Source organism: Eumetopias jubatus, unplaced genomic scaffold (genome assembly GCF_037043125.1).
Source record: "Eumetopias jubatus isolate StellerSeaLion01/CBP00866 unplaced genomic scaffold, mEumJub1_p1.0 scaffold_10, whole genome shotgun sequence".
Taxonomy (NCBI): domain Eukaryota; kingdom Metazoa; phylum Chordata; class Mammalia; order Carnivora; family Otariidae; genus Eumetopias; species Eumetopias jubatus.
Window position 1 is genome coordinate 79,852,062 of NW_028274816.1, and position 19,487 is coordinate 79,871,548.

At 58.7% G+C, this 19,487-nt stretch overlaps 1 protein-coding gene across 1 annotated transcript in view; it reads right to left on the reverse strand.

Annotated features, from left to right (window-relative positions):
- Nucleotides 1–19,487, reverse strand: part of PITPNM3 (PITPNM family member 3) — a 57,270-nt gene that overhangs the window by 26,746 nt on the left and 11,037 nt on the right. Inside the window, exons 7-8 of the mRNA XM_088027047.1 lie at nt 16,755–16,862; nt 4,629–4,676 (exon numbers count right to left, since the gene is read on the reverse strand). Of these exons, the coding sequence (XP_087883173.1) occupies nt 4,629–4,676; nt 16,755–16,862 (156 nt within the window). The remainder of the gene's footprint in view (nt 1–4,628; nt 4,677–16,754; nt 16,863–19,487) is intronic.

Sequence of the window (19,487 nt, forward strand, 5' to 3'; positions counted from 1 at the left end):
GTTCCTCTAAACCTGAGGATGCGGTCCTTTCACTGGGCCCCCCTCCAGCCCCGCATCCGCACAGACCTTCCTTCTCCGCTGGAACCCTGACCAAGTCACGGGCTAGATTCTACCTACTCTACAAAACCCTGTGCTACGTTACCACCCCAGCTTCTCCTCTGGGCTTCAGCACCAGGCCATAGAATGGTTTTCAAACCTTCTCCCTCTCACCACAGGGCCTTTGCACATTCTCTTCTTCATGCTACTGTGTCCAAATATTCCCTCCTGAAACCTCAGGGGTCCTGCCCCTGGGGGCGTCCATCCTTGCTCTCCTCCCAAAAGCACTGCGGCTCTCTCTTCCGGGACAAGTCCTCAGACTTCTGGCTTCATGGTCACTTGACCTGGCATTTCCTCCATCCCCAGGCCGTGAGGTCCTGCAGGGTTTGCTTGTGCTCCATTTTACCTCCAAAGACCGTCCAGACGCTGGCATCTAAAAGATGCTCGTGAAATATTTTTCAAACAAATGAGTGAACAAATATCTTGTTCCCGCTTTAGACCCTGCAAGTGTCAGAAGCTGAGGACGTCCCCAGCAAAGCGCAGACGCTGCACAGACTCGCATGGACACACACGCATCCTCGTGCACTCACACGCACGCGCACACGCCTCGGCACACACACAATGGGCCTTGTCAAGCACAGACGTGCACACAGGCAAGAGGAACGCTCCCCAGGCGGCCGTCTGCCACCCTGAGCTCAGTAAAGCCGGCTAAATATAGCCTGTCTGCAGCTGAGCTCAGCAAGCTGCCCACACAGCCAGGAAAAGACACATTACCCGGGGCGGGGGGGGGGGGGGGGGCGGGGCGGCCGCGGGCAGGGGGCTCCGGGCACCGCAGGGCAGGGGGTCCATGGGGGAGGGCGTCCACAGGCAGGGGGCTTTGGGCTCAGCATGGGGGGGGCCAGCAGGGAGGGCGGCCGCAGGCAGGGGGCTCCGGGCTCTGCAGAGTGGGGGTCTGGCAGAGAGGGCGTGCACGGGCAGGGGGTTCCAGGCTCAGCATGGGGGTGGGCCAGCAGGGAGGGTGGACGCGGGCAGGGGGCTCCAGGCTCTGCAGGGTGGGAGTCCAGTAGGGAGGGCAGCCACAGGCACACCAGAGGGAAAGCCCTTGGTGGTGGTCCAGGCATCTGAGCTACTGGTCTGGCTGCTGGCCCCAGGCCCCAGCCAGTGGGACGTGAGGTCATGCCCACACACAGTGGGGGTGGGTGGTGCTGGACGGCCACACAGGTTCCACAGGTGGTGAGACCACAGAGCCAGGCTCAGTCAGGACACAGCCCGAGACCAAGCGGGGCTCCGCTGGAGGCCAGGGCGGAGGCTTGACTGGGGCGGAGTCCACGGGTCAGAAGGAACCAGGACTGGCACTCAGTCTATGGTCGCATCTTGGTCCGGGGACAAGGGAAAGTTCAGCATCCCACCGCGCCACCTATAGCCTCTCCACGGGGACGCACCAAACGCTCCAACTTCCCAGCGAGCTCCTGGGGAAGCCGCTGAGCGTTTGTGCGCTCCTTCCAGGAGTGGGAGTGGGAAGGATGGGGAGGGCCGGTGGGAAGGGTGGCCGCAAGGTCGTGCTGGGGAGGATGGCGGGTGGTCTGCCTCCGTCAGGAAGGGCTGCCATGGGGAGGCCGGGAGGCCAGGAGGCCCGCGTGGAGGGCAGCATGGAGGCCCGCGTGGAGGGCGGCATGGAGGCCCGCGTGGAGGGCGGCATGGAGGGCGGCGTGGAGGCCCGCGTGGAGGGCGGCATGGAGGGCGGCGTGGAGGGCGGCATGGAGGCCCGCATAGAGGGTGGCGTGGAGGCCCGTGGAGGGCAGCGTGGAGGGCGGCAGGTCTGGGAGAGAGTCAGAAGTCGAGCAGGACCTCTAGGTTCCTGGCTTGAGTTTGTGGAAAAGGCGCCTTCACTTTGGACGGAGGAACGGGAACGAAGCTGGGGGAGCAGCGATGAGTCGCAGCCCCTGCATCCCGTGCCAGGTCAGCCGTGCCGGAAGCTGTGGGTGTTTGCTGGGCTTGGAGCAGCGAGAACTCGGCCGACAGACGGGACCGGGAGGCACAGACAGCGACGGAAAACCAGAGAGCGCTAGAGCGTCCACGCTAACGGGGCTCTGAAACTCCACGTGCACGCGTCCCGGACCCCTGTCCCAGGCCCCCTGTCCTCGGACCCCCCAGGCTCCCTAGGTTCCCTGAACGGAACAATCTAGTTCCAAATAACGGGCCCAGGCAGAGGCCGCGGGCTGCCGGGCCATCTGCAGCTGCAGGATGAGGGTGGGTGCGGCCCCCGAGGAGGAGGGAGGACACCTCATGCCCACACGGGGGAGCTGGCCCAGGACACAGCTCTGAGCAGGGACCGCCGAGCGGCCACAGGACCCTCAGAGCCCACGAAAGACAGAGCTGCGTGCGGTCCTGAGATTCATCCCCGCACCTGCAACCAGGCGTGACCGTGGCCAGGCTCGTCGGAAAGCCAACCACATGCGGGAACCGTGAATGCGTCCCGCGTGGGAGGTGTGGCCACTCCGCCCCTCAGCAGCCCTGGGAATTAGGCCTTATGGTCATCTCTCCACAACGGAGAAAAGGGAGGCTTGGAGACGTTAGGGAGCTCGCCCGGAGCGGCCCAGCACGGAATGAAGGAACAGGCCTCAAACCCAGGCCCGGCTCCCTTCCAGCTCAGAGGCTGTGGCACCAGCCCCAGGACTTTCTGATTCCTGATCCAGGGTAACTCGTCCCAGCCCCCACTTTATTTCTAGTGAGGTTTCAAAAACCGAGTAGAAACAATCGAGAAGACCGCGCTCGGGGAAGAAGGCCGCGGCCAGGAAAGCACATCACGACCGTCACGGACTTGCACTCTGCCGATTCTGGATCATGAGCAAACAAAGCACCACGGACGACCACTGTCATTTCAAAAGCAAGAGTGCCCGCGCGCCAAGCTCCATGGACGGCGCGGCACAGCGGGTAAATGGCAGCACCACCAAGGGGCCGCGTGCCCGGGGGGAGGGCGTTCTGTGCTGTAGGTCTCGCCGTCCAAAGGCTGGCACTAGACTCAGCCCACCGGCCCCGCCACCACGTTCTGGCGCGTCCTTCCCGAATAAGAGGATCCTGAAGGCGCAGACTCGCAGGACAGCCTTCAGCACAGAATTCTGATGAAGATCTATAACCACGGTTTAAAAACAAAGAGACTTCGCTTCCTCTTAAACACACGTTTTTTTTAGCCCGGTCCAGAAGCGGCAGACGTGGGGTCAGCCCTGCTGCTTTCCCTCTGAGGCGGGCCCTCCCTCCCTTGCTGAGGGACGTGGCCAACCCCCCCCCCCCCGCCACAGCGATGGGAGGTCTGACATCTGGGGGCGGGCGGGACCTGCCGGGAGAGATGCCCTCCAGGGGCTGGCTAATTCCCAGAGATGAACGAGCCTTCCACCTGCAAACACCCAATCTCGTGGTCCAACCACCTCCTTCACGCACGAGCCAACCCTCCCCTGCCCTGAATCCCCCCAGGACAGACTGCTGACACCCCCCCATTTCTCAGAGTCGCTGCTCCTAAGCCATTGCCACCTTTGCTGTGGAAAACACTCCCTGGGCTCCAGGCTATGTACCCCCAGGCTCCATCCATTCCCCCCTCCAGGGCTGTGCACCCCCCATGCTCCATCTGACCTGGGGGCCGTGCACCCCTGCACTCCACCCCCGCCCCGGGCCCGGGCCAAACCTGGCACTTCCCTGTGGCCCTTCCTCTTGGGAAATGTGAATGTATTGATCTCTCCAGGTCTTCACTCAGCCACCTCTGTAGGCTAAAATCTGGGTGCACGTTCAGACGCAGGCCCGCTCATGCTGAGCCCCACACACTTGTGGCCTGAGCTTTGGGGGTGCCCCTGACAGAGGTGCCCGGGCCTCCCAGCCCCTGACGGGCCTTGTCCACACCTGCCCCTGCGTGCAGAACAACTCCTCTGCACTGGCCCCTGCCATGGGAATGCAGATACCCTTCTGAAGCTGAGGGATGGACGAGCCTGGGGGGTGGGTGGGCAGCGTGGGCTGAGCCCCCAAAGCTGCAACCACAGATCCAAACAGCAGGAGAGAGAAGACAGGGGTTCTGAGCCCCAACTTGCACCTTGACCCTCCCCGACCCCAGCCTGCTGAGAATCTCAATACTGCCAACAGCGGACACGTGGCTGAGACGGCCCACCAAGTCCACCCAAGCGTCCAGGGAGGATGTCCTCAGATCATGGTGTCACCCACGGACACTCTCCCAAGTGGGTCCCTGGGTCAGGCCCTGCGGGAAACCTCAAGAAGCCCCATTCGACGGACGTGAAGGTCAAGGAGGACTTGGGGGCAGGCGGGGAGGGTCAGTGTCTGTGTCACCCAAAGAACCTTGTCTCAGAAGCTCAAAGGCCTTGCACCCCGTTCCCGTCCTGCCTCTGTCCACAGGCAAACGACACATGAGGCTTCGCGGGGTCCCATCTGCTGTGCTGGGCTCAGCCTCCTGGCCCACCCGCCCCGAGCTGCCTGGCAGGTGGGAACTCGGGACCCCGAGCTCAGCTCACAGGGCAGGGAGGGGCCCGGGGCCCAAGGAGGCTGGACCCACCGGGGAGAGACAAGCATCCTGGGGGTCAGGCTTAACTCACGCTGCTTCTCCTGGAGGGCGCTGGAGGTGCACGGGGTGCTCCCGTCTCCTGCAGAGAAACAGAAGACACATGAGCGGACTCCCATCACTGTCGTGGACGCTGGGGGCCGTGTGGGGCTGCCGCCGGCCCCTTCCCGGAGCTGGGGGTGGGTGGAGGTCTCCCACCCCTCATGCACCACAACACAGGGAGCCAGGATCATGGGGCCTGGCCTCTGCCCACCTCAGCCAAGGCACCACCTCTGCCCCCAGCCTGGCGGGCTGCCGGCCCTTCCCCCCATCCCCACACAGTCAGTCCCCAAGTCCTGTGGGGTCTGGCCCCACAGTGTCCACCGGTGTCCCCACGCCTGGCACAGTGCTTCTCAGCCGCACACGCTCCCCATGTGCGCGACTCCAGCCGAGCTCCGTGGACCATGGAAATAGCCTCCCCATCCAGGAGAAGCCATTCTCGGCAATTATGAAAGTCACAGAAACTCCTCATTGACAATGTGGGAAACACTAACAGACATAAAGAAGGAAGAAATTATCTCATGATCCTGTCACGGAGAGAAAGCTGGCGATGCCCTCACGCCCGTCCTTCCAGGCTCTTCCAAACGCATCGTTGGGGCCTGCCGAGGTCACATCCGCGGGGCAGGCGGGGCCCCTGTCCCTTGTTCCGGAGCTGCCTCCCCCGGAAGGCATCGCAGACCACAGCGAAGCACAAAATACGCATTCTGTACCTCACATTCAAGCATAAGCGATTCCCCAACCAAGTCACAACACCCGTGAACATCCTCCCAAGGCATGAGAAGAACGTTCTGCAGGGGAGAGATCACGGCTGACTTTAAAACGACCGAGCTGGAGAGAAGATGCGAAATCCCGCCATCGTACTTATGCCCACAACCGACATCTCTGGGGTTGAAGCTCTTTGTGCATTTTTAGTGACCTCCTTGAAATCACACAGCCACGGAGGGGAAGTCCGGGTCCACAGCAGGGAAGGGTGGGCCCCAGCCCACACAGCCCCTGGGGACCCCTGCTATCGCCCGGCTGAGCTCTCCGCCTCCGGTCGCCAGACTCACGCCTGGACGCGCACTCTGCCCAGGCCGCTCTCCCGCCTGCGGGCCCGCAGTGGCTCCCCTTCATCGCGGTTTGAGCCTGGCAAGCAAGCCTCTCGGGAAAGCGGCCCCTGGGTGCCTGCTCAGCCTTCTCCCGCCCCAGTGGCCAGCACAGAGCCAGGGCCAGCAGAGGCCAGCTCCCTCCCTCCAACCCACGGCTCCCCCAAGGGATTGCTCAGAAAGGAGACCAAGCCGGAAGCCCCCGGAGCCCCCAGACCCAGCCGGCCAGGCCCCAGCCCACGGGGGCCCAGGCGGTCAGGCCCCGTGCACGACACATGCGGGGCCTCAACGCTCACATCTAGCCCACCAGCTGAACGGCCCTCGGCTCTGCCCTCTCTGCGTCCAGACCAGCCGAGGGACGGCAGAGAAGTGGCCCGACCAGGGTCTGGGGAGCGAGGTGGCGCCCCGGGGCAGGACCGTGCCCACAGATCGCAGCCTCCTGAGCAGGCCTGAGTTCCCTGAAGCAGAGGTGTCTGCCGCATCCCCAAGGACCCCCGTTCTCGAAGGCGTGGTTCAACGTCCAGGACACCCTTCCCAGGCAAAGTGACTCTTCCCTGCCCTGCAGAACGCAAGGACGCTCAGCTGGGAAACCCCGCACCTCCCGCCAACCATCCAGGGGCTGATGGCAGCCCGGAGCTGCCTCCCCGGAAGCCTGGAACTGCCTCCCCATGAGTGAAGCGGCCCCAGAGCACCCGCAGCCCCTCCCCCTGCCCGCCAGGGCCTCCTCTGCAGCTCAGGTCCTCACAGGAGTCCCAGTCGACCACCTCCCTCCCCACTGAGGCCCAGACCTGAGTGCTCACAGAGGCTGCCAAGACCAGAGAGGGGAGCCGCAGAGCTGGGGGTGGGCTCCCACTGACTCGCTCTTGCTGTGTGACCTAAGGCAGGTCACCCTCCCTCTCCAGGCCTTGTTCTAGCACGGTGGCCCGAGCTCTCGGGTCCCTGTGCACACTCAGGTGCAAACACCTGTATGCAGACACTGGGCCCTCCTGTGCTAGTGTGCGGCCCCTGGGCAGGTCACTCTGCGTGCCTCAGTCTCTGCCCGATAACCTGGGGAGCCGGTGCTGCCCACCTCGGGGGGCATTCATGCGTGGAGAGCCCTGAGCACACAGCCGGGCGCACGGCGAGCACTCAGCAAGTGGGTCCTATCTGCTTCCCGACTCCCAGCGACTGGGGCAGGATGTGTCCCCGTGTCCGTCAGGACCGTGGGCAGAGGACGATGGACAGAGCCCGGGTGCGAGGGAGGTGCAGACGAGCGCAGGGGCCTGGCCTCACAGAGGAGCCCGCTTGCAGCATGATGAGGCGGCCACGGCGGCGGCTTCCCCGTGCTGAGCCCGCAGATGCCGCGGAAGCGAGGAAAACCACCGCCAGGCCCACAGGTCAGGCCGAGACCAGCGTCCCGTCTGAGCCCCATCAGGCCCACGGGGAAGTCAGCTCCCACCTCCCAGAGACATGGGGCCCAGCGTGGACATTAAGACCCTCCTGTGCTGAGCACCTTCCACCTGCCCAGCATGGAGGGAGGGGCTGGGGGGATGTGGGAGGCCGAGGGGGGACTCATTCCCACCCAGGGGCCCCAGGGACGCGTCCAAGGGAGAGCGGGGCTGTGGCGGAGCCTGGCCTGGGAGGGAGGCCCATTTCCCGGGGAGGAAACCGAACCCTGGAGAGGCAAAGCCCAAAGCCAATACTTTGGACGGCTGCTCTGCCCTGAGACGCCCTGGGGCACGTGCCCCTGACCCCAGCCCTCCCCCACCCAGGCCCCGTGGGCAGGTGCAGGGGAGGAGACACCCAGGGAGACCGGGAGGGGGCAGGAGGCAGCCCCAGTGCACACTCTCTCCCCATCCCACCTGGCTGCACTTACAAAACACAGATTTAAAGATAAAATTATTCAGATCTGGGAACACTGACCCCCAACCCAAGGCCCTTCAGAGCTTTGGCCGCAAGCCCTGAGCACAGCACACACGCAGGGGTGTCCCACGGGCACCTACTACGTGTGAGGGCACGGAGCTGAGGGACAGGCCCGGTCTGACTCATGGTCGTCCGTTCTCGCGCCAGGCCCTAGGGGTGACTCGCCTAGACAGTTTCTGAGCCACTGACACCATAAAACACTTTCGTTACCAGAAATGGAGCAGGCCTTGTATCCCGGGCAGGATTTCAGTGGCTGTAATGACGGGTAGGGAGGTGGAGCAGGGCCGCGGAAGCCTGAGGCTGGGGAGCAGGGGCGCAGAGCTGGAGGAAGCCAGGAGGGGGGTCTCTGCAATGCCAGTGCCCCCAGGACACATGCGGGTCGGCTGGGAGGAGGGAGGCCAGGCGGGAAGGCAGAGCCAGCCCCAGGACCGGGGCTTTATGGCTTGCCTACTGCGTCCCCACACGCTTGATCACCGAGATTCGGCTCAGAAGGATAAAGTCGGTACCCAATGTCTACATCTGGCCCCTCTGGACGCCCCGGTCTGCCAGGGGCTCGTCCCGTGCCCCTTGCCCCGTGGGGGCTCCTGGGATGGCTCAGGCAGTGTGGACGGTGCTTCCTCCGGGGGAGGGGGTGTGCCCAGGAAGGCTGGGCTGCCTGGTGCTGGTGTCTCCCGTGGTGAAGCCTGAGCTGGGCGTCAAGGGGGCTGGAGAGGCCACGGATCCGACCACGGGGCAGGAAGGAACCGGCTGCAGGAGGAGGTAAAGCCTGGAGCCCTCCCTCTTCCCCGGCAGGGCTGAGCCCCGGCTTCTGCCCTTCCTGCCAGGCAGGCTCCTCAGAGGAGGACGACGAAGCAGGTATGCACCAGCTCGGCTCTTGCTACCCAAGGAGACCCCACTTGGCTGCACCCCTGCCCCAGCAGACAGGAGGGGCCGTGCAGGGGGCGGAACGCAGGGCAGGGCCCCGTCTCCTCCCCACAGACGCGGTTTCCCCTCCCCACCCACTTCCAACAAACCAGACCCCCCCACTCCGGGATGGAGAGAAGCATTTCCACCACACACCTGCCTCACGGAAGTGGGGGGAGCATTTGGGCAGCCGGGGCCTTGGGGAGGAAGGCGCTAGGCACCCTCCCCACCGCGGCAGCCTGGAGGGCAGAGCTGATGCCCTGGGCTCTGCCAGCCACCCTGGAAGCAGGGCTGAGAGAAAGACCCCCACCCTCCTGCTCAGGGTGCCCCTGCACATGGAGCCTCCAGCATCTGCTGAGCGGCAGGGTCAGGGCTCCCTCATGACCTCTCACCTGGCCCCCTGCACCCCTGCACCCCTGCACATATTCCCAGGCCCTCCTATAGCCTTCTTATTGGCTTCCAGAATGAACTTTCTAGAAAGTGGTCCTGCTTGAACTATACCCCATGGATCCCGAGGGCCCCCCCGGGAAGGCCTGGACTCCTCGCCATCCCAGGGCTTTGGCTTCAGCCTCCCCTCCCCACCGCTCACTGTCCCCAGCCCTGCACCTCGCACTCTGACTTCAGGCAAGAGGAACCCTGTGTGCTTCCCCCATTTCCTTGCTGCTCATCCCTCCTCTGCATCTCTGCACCTGCAGCTCCTTCTGCCCGCCCGGGGCACCCTCGTGGGTCGGTCCAGAGCCCAGCAAGACCTCCCGGCCCTGCATGTCCCTGCTCACGCTCCACATCCCGTGGACCCCACTGTTGTGAGGGGTCAACCCACTGGACTGTGTCTGCCCGCCCCCGTCTGCAGCCGTCAGTGTGTCCCCAACGTCGCCCAGCATGGAGTGAGTGCCAGCACGCGTGGGTCGAACGCACAGCGAGGGAGGGAAGGCATGAATGTGCGGTGAGCCCCTCCCCGCTTCAGGTCCGGAGAGGCAGGGCTGTACACAGCAGGCTGGTCGGCACTGCACACAAGAGTCCCCCTAAGCCGTGTGGGGCAGCGCGGAGGCAGTCTGGGAGAGGCTGGGCATCAGGAAGGCTCCCGGAGAAAGTGCTCACGGTCAGCAAGCAGCCGCCTGGTGGCTTTGGCTAGCGCACCGGCTGAGCAGGAGAGGAGGGGGAGCATGGCCTGGAAGTGAGGACTACAGAGTCGAAGACAGCCTTGGGATCGGTCTGACAGCCCCCTACAATGTCCGTGGTGGGAGCCAGCCACGGCTGATTGACTCCTGGGGCCATGGTGAGCTTACTAACCCTGGACAATTACAACGGCCGGAGGGAGGGCGAGAAGCTCACTGATGGCCTCCGTGCCCAGCTGGGGGATTTACCCTTCACTCCTCAGACAAGGAAAACCCACGTGCCGGCCTCACTGCAGAATGAAGTCATTGGGTTTACAGCACACTGGGGCTGAACAGAAATGGTAAACGGATAACATGATCCAGGCTTTTTCTCCTGCCCCAAATCCCTAGAAAATGACACCAAATATTTTCCTAGGAATTGGTCTTTAGCAGTACTATAAAATAAGAAGGGGGTGTCTTTGGCAGACCAGACGGTGTCAGGCACACCAAGAGGTAGACAGCAGAGAGAACGGATGGGGGTAGATAGCGCTGGTGACGGGGTTTGCAGAGCCCATGCAGAATGAAAACGTGGGGACCCTTGCTCAAAAGTAATAAGAATTTTAAGATAGCAACAGCAGAGCATAAAATCAAGTGTGAGACCCTTGTCAGCATGGAATTCCCGAAGACTTCAAAGGTCAAACGTCCCTTACGCCGCCTGAGGAGAGAGGAAGCCATAACCTGCATCCTGCAGAGGAAGGAGGGCCGGCCAAAGGCGGGAGGAGGGAGCAGGCTCCTCGATGGAAAATCCAGGGGCCAAGGAAGCTTGTGCAACTGCCTGGGTGTGTGCTCGTTCTCCTTCCAACACCGGCTTGTACTGAGCAGAGGCATCTGCCTTCAGGTGTGGGAAGCGCTGAATGTTTGAGGAACGGGACACCCTGGGAAGCTAAAAATACCAAGAAGAACAAACCAGAAGCTGATGTCACCCAGCAGCATGTTCTACCCTCCCCAATAATTAGATGGCAGTTGTTTGCAATAAACAGACACATCACATCACCCAGCAATAGGCTGGGATATGGGGGAAGTGCGACTACGAAGTTGGGTTCACAGACAGTATCACCCAGTATCACAGGAACACCGACAGCATGGAAGGAAGATGCCAAACTCAGTGACTGAGGGAGGTGAGTCCAGGAGAATGGACCTGCGGACCCCTTGGCCAGCTAGTGGCACCATAATGAATGGCCCTCAGATTTCAGCAATCACCATAAGGACCTAAAGGGTAGTTAAAATGCAAATTCAGTGAGTCTGGGAGGCGGCTCCAAAATTCACATTTCTGACAAGTGTCCAAGTGATGCTGTTGGTCCAGGGACCACTCTTTGAGAACATTATCTAGACACAGGGCATAAGCCAGAGTCTGAGAGGAACGATGGGGAAAATAAAATAGCTCTCTGGAAAGGCAAAGGCAGAGAAGGTGGTCGGGGACTCCTGGGCAGTGCCTGCTTCCCTCCTGTCAATAAGAATGTGGTCTTGATGACACCGTTTGTTCCTAAAACAAGACTGTAAGCAGTCCCTTAAGTGACAGCTCATAGACTATTAGTATAAATAATTCTGAAAGACATATGCAAACTCTGAGCATAAAAGATTAGCAACATGTCAAGGACCAAGTGGAATATAGCTCAGGAATACACATGAAAAGCAATCATAGTACTGGCAAACAGGACAAAACCCACAGGATCATCTCAATAGATGCAGAAAAAGCATTTGGCAAAACTCAACACCCTTTCACGATAAAAGCACTGGTCAAACCCAGAATCGGAAGGAACTTCCTCAACCAGGTAAATGACAACTACAAAAAACAAAACAAAACAAAACAACCCAAAAAACCCAGATAGCATCATATTTAACAGCGGAAGACCAAAAACTCCACTGAAGATTGGGAACAAGACAAGATGTCAGCTCTCACCATTTCTACTCAGTATTATACTAGAGAATCTAGCCAGGGAACTCAGGCAAGAAAAGGAAATAAAAGGCATCCAGGTTGGAAAGGAAGAAGTAAAACTACCTGTTTGGAGATGACATGATCTTGTATATAGAAAATCCTAAGGAATCCTCCCCCTAAAATAAACCTAATAAATGATTTCAGCAAAGTTGCAGGATACAAGGTTATACACAAAAATCAATTGCATTTCTACATACTTGCAAATAATCCATAAATGAAATTAAGAAAATAATCCAGTTACAATCACATCAAAAAGAATAGAATACTTTGGAATAAATTTAACAAAACAAATGCAAGACTTGTACCCTGAAAACTACAAAACATCACTGAAAGAAATTAAAGAAGAACTAAAGAAACAGAAAGACAGCCCATGTTCATCGATGGGAAGACTAAAATTGTTAAGATGGCAATACTCCCCAAACTGATCTACAGATTCAACACAACCCCTATTAAAATCCCAGCTGGGTTTTTTTGCAGAAATTGAGATGCTGATTCTAAAATTCACATGGAAATACAAGGAATACAGAATAGTCAAAACAAACTTGCAAAAGAAGAGCAAAACACATGGATTCCTGCTTCCTGATTTCAAACTTACTACAAGGGCATAGTAATCAAGACGATGTGGTGCTGGCCTCAGGATACACACATATCAGTGGAATAGAATTGAGAGTCCAGATACAAATCCATATGTTTCTGATCAATTGACAAGGAGGCCAAGACAATTCAAGAATTGTCTTTCCAGGGCACCTGGGTGGCTCAGTCGGTTAAGCATCTGCTTTTGGCTCAGGTCAGAATCCCAGGGTCCTGGGATCAAGCCCCGTGTCTGGCTCCCTGCTCAGTGGGGAGCCTGCTTCTCCCTCTGCCTCTATCCTTCCCCTCTACTCATGCTTTCTCTCTCTCGCTCTTGTTCTCTCTCAAATAAATAAATGAAGTCTTAAAAAAAAAAAAAAGAATTGTCTTTCCAATAAATGGTTCCAGTACAACTGGTTACCCACAGGCAAAACAATGAAGTTGAGCCCCTACCTCACACTCTACATAAAAATGAACTCAAAGTGGATCAAAGACCTAAATGTAAGAGCTAAAACTATAAAACTCTTAAGGAAAAACAAAGGGTAAATCTTCATGACTTTGTATTAGTTGATGGCGTCTTAGATATGGCCTCAAACATAGAAACAATAAAAGCAAAAATAGATAAATTGGGCTTCATCAGATTTTCAAAAATTTGCACTCTAAAAGGTATTATCAAGAGAGTGAAAAGACACCCACAGAATGGGAAAAAATATTTGTAAATCATATAACTGATAAGGGTCTAGTATCCACAGTACATAAAGAACACTTACAACTCAACAAGAGAAAGACAAACAACCTGATTTTAAAATGGGCAAAGGATTTGAGTAGACATTTCTTCACAGAAGATGAACAACAACCAATAAGCACATGAACATATGCTTATCATCATCAGTCATTAGGGAAATGCAAATCCAAACCATAATCAATCATATGCCACGTCACACCCACTAGCATGGCTATTATCAAACAGTTGACAATGACAAATGTTGGCAAGAACGTGGATTAGTCTGAACTCTGGCACAACACTGGTGGGAAGGGAATGTGGCAGCCCAGCACTCCAAGTCGTGGGTGCATGCCCAAGAGAACTGGAAGTGTGTCCCCACAAAAACCTGTACATGAACACTTACAGCAATGCTACTCATAACAGTAAAAAAGTGGAAACAACCCAAATGTCCACCAGCTGATGAATGCATGAACAGTATGTGGAACTATTATTCAGCCATAAAATGGAATGACGTTCTGGTTCATGCCACAGCACGGATGAGTCTCAGAAACACGATGCTAAGGCTGACAGCAAATACAAAAGGTCACATATTGTTGGATTCCATTTATATGAAATTCGAGGGTTTTGATGAGAGAAAAATGGGGAGTGACTGCTGACAGGTATGGGATTTCTTTCTGTTCAGGAATTAGGCAGTGGTGATGGTTGCTCAGATTCATGAATACACAAAATACACAGAAAGCACTGAATTGTATACAATTTAAGAGCGGGGATTGTATGGTCTGTGAATTATGTCTCAATTTTAAAAAGAACTTGGCAGGACCTGCTTTCCTTGGACAATGTTAATAATGGCAGCCCTGTGCTTCCCGAGATCATTGGACTCAAGCTCGCTCCTGTTCTGTGTCATAATCTCACTTAGGGATCTCTGGCTAATTAGCCCACACTGAAGTGCGTGGGGGCTATTTCCATCCACTTCTAACCCACCAGGAGGCTCTGAAACTTAAAGGAACGGGAGCATAGAGACCTTACAAAGCACAGAATGAGTCCATGGCACCTATGGATCAATATATAGGTTGTTACGGAAAAAAACCAGAGGGCACGAAAATGAAAGGATGATCGCTTAAAAAATAAAAAAAACAACAAACTCCATGGAAGAGCTGAGCAAAGGGATGGCAACAACTGGAGAAGACAGGACTGGTGAGCCACAGGCGGGGTTAGAGCCGAGCAACATCGCGAGAGCCCAGCAAGGACCAAGAAATAAGAAGAGGAAGGGCAAGGCGAGACCCAGCTCTGGCATGTCTCTAAGGTAAGTCCGGAAGGGGAGAGAGAGAAAGAAACACCTCAAGAAATAATAAAAAGGAAGCGTGTGTGTGTGTTTACACACAAATATGCACGTATTACATTACTGTACTGCGGATACACCCGTGGATACATTGTACTACACGTTATATATAGTGTGTGTACACAGTATACGTTATGTCTTACTATATATTCTAGACTGCATGTGTGTGCATCGTATATATCATACATCACGTGCCGTCAGGAATGCGGAGAGCGCGAAGCGGCTTCGGGTGTCGGGGCAGAGCTGGGCAGGCAGCTACCGAACAGCTGACTCAGGAGCCCCGGGCAGAGGTCGTGGCTGAGACGGACTTGGGCTCACCACTGAGGGCGGCGGAGACTACCCAGGCTGGTTTCGAGGGCAGCCTTCTCCTGAAGCGTCCTCGGGGCTTCTGCCGCCCAGAGTCATGCCCGGGTCTCCCTCCCGAGGCCCCGCGCTCCACGTCCTCCTGCACGGGGTGACCGTGGCCAGGACCCTGCTCCTCCTTGGCTGCCAGAGGCCGTGCCCACGCTGAGCATGGGGGCAGCCCGTGTCATGGCTCAGTAACGGCTGGCCGGTGAAATGAATGCGTGTGTTCTGCTCTGTGGATGAATCACACCACCCCCAGGGGCTGGAGACACAGCGGGTTCCCGCTCCTCACCCTCCCTGCTCCCCACGGCCCGCGGGGAGGAAACAGCATCAGCATCATAGCCCTGACCCAACGCACCCCTCCCAGCAAGCCCGCCAGGTGCTTGCCAGAACGCACTTGTCCCAGCATTATGATGACCCAGGACGGAATGCACTTGGCAAGTCCTGACTCACTTAATCCTCACAAGGCCGGTACTAGCCCTGCTCTGCCCACGAAGAAACAGAGGTGCCAGAGGTAGCGTGAGCTTGCCTGGCCCGCAGAGCCAAGTTCGTGCACGGAGAGTGCCCCAAGCTCTCCCTCCGCGTCCCTCCCCCTGCCCTCCGGCTCCTCTCCTCACCCCTCCCCAGCTCGCACTGTGCTGAGTCACATTCTCTGGGCGCCAGGGGGCGGGGGTGGGAAGCCGATGGCCAGATGGGCCCTGAGTGCAAGTCTGGACTTGTCTTATGGCTCCTGAGCACTTTCCCGGGGAAGTAGCTGGAACCTGTGACCCCTTCTGGGCCCCTCCAGGGTTTGGGGCGAAGGCAAGAGCAGGGGGCCAAGGGTCCGTCTGCAAATGTGCAGCTGTGACAACGGGGGTGTTGCCTCTGGACGAGCCCTGGGGACCAGACTCGGGCCTGCCCTTCCTGGGAACGTGCCAGTAGCCCAGGGCCTTTCTGTAAGACCTGACTACTCTGCAGAGGCCCTGGACCCCGCCTGCGTCCAGCTGGGGATCGGGACGGATCTGAGCGCCATGCCGCCACCAGCTCGAGGACCTTGGGCAAGACACAGCTTCTGTGAGCCTTGGGTTCTCCATCTGTAGAATGAACAGCCACCTCTGGTGTGTCCTTTTCTCGGACAGCTCTTGGGCATGGCGAGAGCTCCAAGCCAAGGGGGCGGAAGGGGCTCGAGGGAAGCGGCTATGGGCAAGACGCCAGCACCGAGCCGGCTGCCAGCAAGACAGCCCTTCCCTTGGGCTGGGCCAGGACCATCTCACGGAGCACCCAGCCCATGAGTGAGGAATGACGGGAAGTGAGGAAGAGGTGCTGTATGGGGTGGGAGGAGGGACGGGTAAAATGAGCCTGGGGACAACACGTACACAGTTAGCACCCTGGACCCCAGGCAGGGTTCTAGATCTGCCCCTCGTTCCTGAGTGACCTTAATCCATCACAGCCCCTCTCTGATTATACGGCCTTCCCTGCCCCTCAAAGCCTGGCTTCCCTGACCCCTCTCCCCCTGGGCCCAGCGACCCTCCGCCCAAGCCTGACCCCTTACATCTTGTCTGGTCCTGAGTCCCCATCACAAGGCAGCGGCCCCAGGTGAGGCACCTTGGTTCCGCCTCCTGAATGACGCAGTAGGTGCTCAGGAAACATTCGGTTAGTGGTGCGAAATGGCCCAATGGGCAGGATGCCCGAGAGGGTGGGCCCGCTCTGTTGATAAGCTCCTGCCCAGCTGGCCTCCATGAAAAGCCGTGTGGATTAATCCCCAGCCGCACACCCCTCTGCAACCACTCAGCCGCTGGACGTTACAGTCCACCCTGCTCCCCTTTCCGGTTCCTTCCCAGAGGTACCTCCACTGCCGCCCCAGCTTAACCAGCTCTGCCAACACCACAGGTCTGGCCATCCAAGGAGCGTGGTCCCCGCCCCCTGCCCCTGGGAACGTGTGCCCCTGTGGTCATCCTGTGGACAGAGGAAGCTCAGCCACTCTGCACAGAGAGCCCCGCACGAGAGCCCATGGGGATCCCTGCAGGGCACAATGTTCAGGGACCGTAGATTCAAACAGGGGAGGCACCCGGAGAGAAGCGAGACTCTTCCAGAAGACCCGATTTCTAGCCACGGCTGCCCGCACTCCGGCCCCCCTGCAGCACCTCGTGCACACGCCCCGGGCGCCCAGAAGCAGAGGCTCACCCTGATGCTCCTCCAGCTTCCCCATGGTCTCCATCTGCTCCGCCAGGTCGTTGGAATTCCACTGGCTCATCCCGATGAGGATGGCGTTCTTCCCTTCAGCCACCTCCTCTGTGGGCGGAAGCAGAGACGAGCATGAGCGCGTGGGCTGTGTCCAGGGGACCCGCGGAGGCCGACTGCCACTACCGAAGGTGTTTGTGCTTGTGGACAGCTGCGACACTTTCCAGAAGCTTCCACTGCGAGCAGGCATTGCTGCTGCACCCTACGGGGCCCCCACAGGCTGCAGCCAAAGACAGGAACGAGGAGATGGCGATGAGAGAGGCTGAAAACCCCATTCGTATCTCCATTCCTGACGCAAGAGTGGTATTTCCTGAGAGGAAGTGTGTCTGAAGGAAAAGGAAAGCCATGCCCCTAGCTCACGGTTTTTCTTTGGGTAAGTTACTTGACTTCTCCAAAGCCTCAGTTTTCCCATCAGAAAAATGGGTATGGCAAGGTCCACCCCGCAGAGCGGCCGTGAGGATTCAACGAGGTAATGGGGTAAAGGTCTCAGTGCATAGGGGGTGCTGGTTGATAAAGACAGTAAGGTTATTCCTCCACATGAGAAGGGGGTTGCCACCAGTATTTGGGGCTTGAGTGGGGCAGGAGCAGCTCTGCTGTACCTGGGAGAGCAGAAGACATCTGGCTCTGGGCAAGCCTTGAGCTTCACAGAACCCCCTTGGCTCTCACATCTACCTTATACCCAGTAACGCCTCCACCCTCCCCGACAGCCCCCTCAACCCCGTCTCCGTCTGTGCCCCTCCCCAAAGAGCTCAGGGATGGGTCCGAAGGAGTCGGTGGGGCCATGTTCCCCGACCACACTGAGCACAGGCCCCTGGGTCCCCCACGTCATCGGGTGCAGTCCCCCATCCCAGAGAGGGGCATTTCCTCTAGAATGAACCCACAGGCATCTGCTGGCCCTGCTGTTGAAGGGATGGGACTTCCTGGCGAAGAGCGCTGTGCCCTCTCTCATAGGGCAGACATTAACGGGCCAGTGAGGAGAACCCTCAAGCTCATGACAGCCGCGAAATGGGGCACAGGACCCATTTTGCTGCCCAAGACGGTGCCAATATGGCGGAGCGGGAGTGCGGGGAGCTGTCCAGAGTTCTGACCACCCCCGACCCCACTTCCTGCTGGGACGCATGCTCCTGCCCGGCGCATTCGCCCCGCTGATGCGTTCAGCCACGCTTACCGGATGCTCACTCTGCCCTGAGACCGTTCAAGTGCTTCACACACATCCCCCACTTGATCCTAACAATCCCCCAAAGGTAACGATCGTTATCACTTCCCTTCTATAGACTCAGAAAGCGAAGCAGAGAGTTCAGGACCTTGCGACCTCCATCGGGGCGCATGGCGACACCTGTGGGCAGTGCTGTGCTCTGGGCAGACCCCTGGCCGGATTCCGGTTCAGACGCTGCCCCACGTGACCCTCAGCTGTTCCTGTCCTCATATGTCTTCCATGGGGCCCTGGTTCCACAGCCCTTTGTAGCAAGCTGTCCTGAGGACAAAGGATGATGCCCTAAATCTGCAAAGCTGCAGAGGCCCACGTGCGGTCAGAAAGTGTCAGGTGGCACTGCCTTTGGGGGAGCAGGACCACCAAGGGGTTAAAAACTCAGCTCTGGGGTTCGACGCACTCTCTTCAACCCTGGACGCACCGTCTGCTGGCTCTCGGACCTCGAATGGTAACGTGTGTTTACGAACCTCAGTCTTTCTCACTGTAAAACCGCATCGTGGCATCAGGGACTGCCCTGGGGTTAGAGGTGGTCAGCACGGTGTCTGCGGGCATGATGACCACAGGGCAGAGCATGGTCCTGGAGAACAGCCCGTGAAGATAACAGCACATCGCCGCCACTGCCCCAGAGCGGGCTGTGCCCTGACCCTCCGCTGCCATCTGCCTTGGGGCGTCCCGTCCGAGGGGCAGGAGGCATGGGCAGGATCGGCCTGCAGCCACCTTGAGGGCCTGGTCTCCCAGCTCGGTTTCCCAAGCACACAGCTGTGCAACCTTCACTGCACACCTGCTGGGTGTGGCATGAGACACGACCCCCATCCCACAGGAATCCACTTTCGTGAGAAAACACAGCAGTGTGCTGCTCTGATGCAGTAGGACGGTGAGCCCCAGTGCTGGGCATCCAGCATCACTTGTCCACACATCCGAGTCCCTCTTCCTCCACAGAGCTTGAGCCCCCCCGGGCTGTGTGCGAGGTGGTCAGAGCCCCGGGGGCCCCAGGGCTCAGCATGGAGGCCCCCTCCTCTCCTGGTCCACGGCCCCCCTGGGCTGTGTGCGAGGTGGTCAGAGCCCCGGGAGCCCCAGGGCTCAGTGCAGAGGCCCCCTCTTCTCCTGGTCCACGGCCCCCCCAGGCTGTGTGCGAGGTGGTCAGAGCCCCGGGAGCCCCAGGGCTCAGTGCGGAGGCCCCCTCCTCTCCTGGTGCACAGCCCCTTGGTCTGTCTCTTTCCAGCAAGCGCACCATCCTCACAGACGTGCCGCCGTGTCCCTGTGCCTGGCGTCGGCCCGCCCCACGCAGCTCAGCTCTCACCTGTGCCTCCCCAGGGCTCTCCCCATTCCTCTCAGGCTGCAGCAGTCTCTGTCACACTGTCCCCCACCACCCACGGCAGGCCTCGCTCTGGCCACGTGCTCCACTCCTGCTCACTCACTCTCTGGGCTCAGGACCTCTCCGTCCCCGTGGGTCCTTCTCCGTCTGG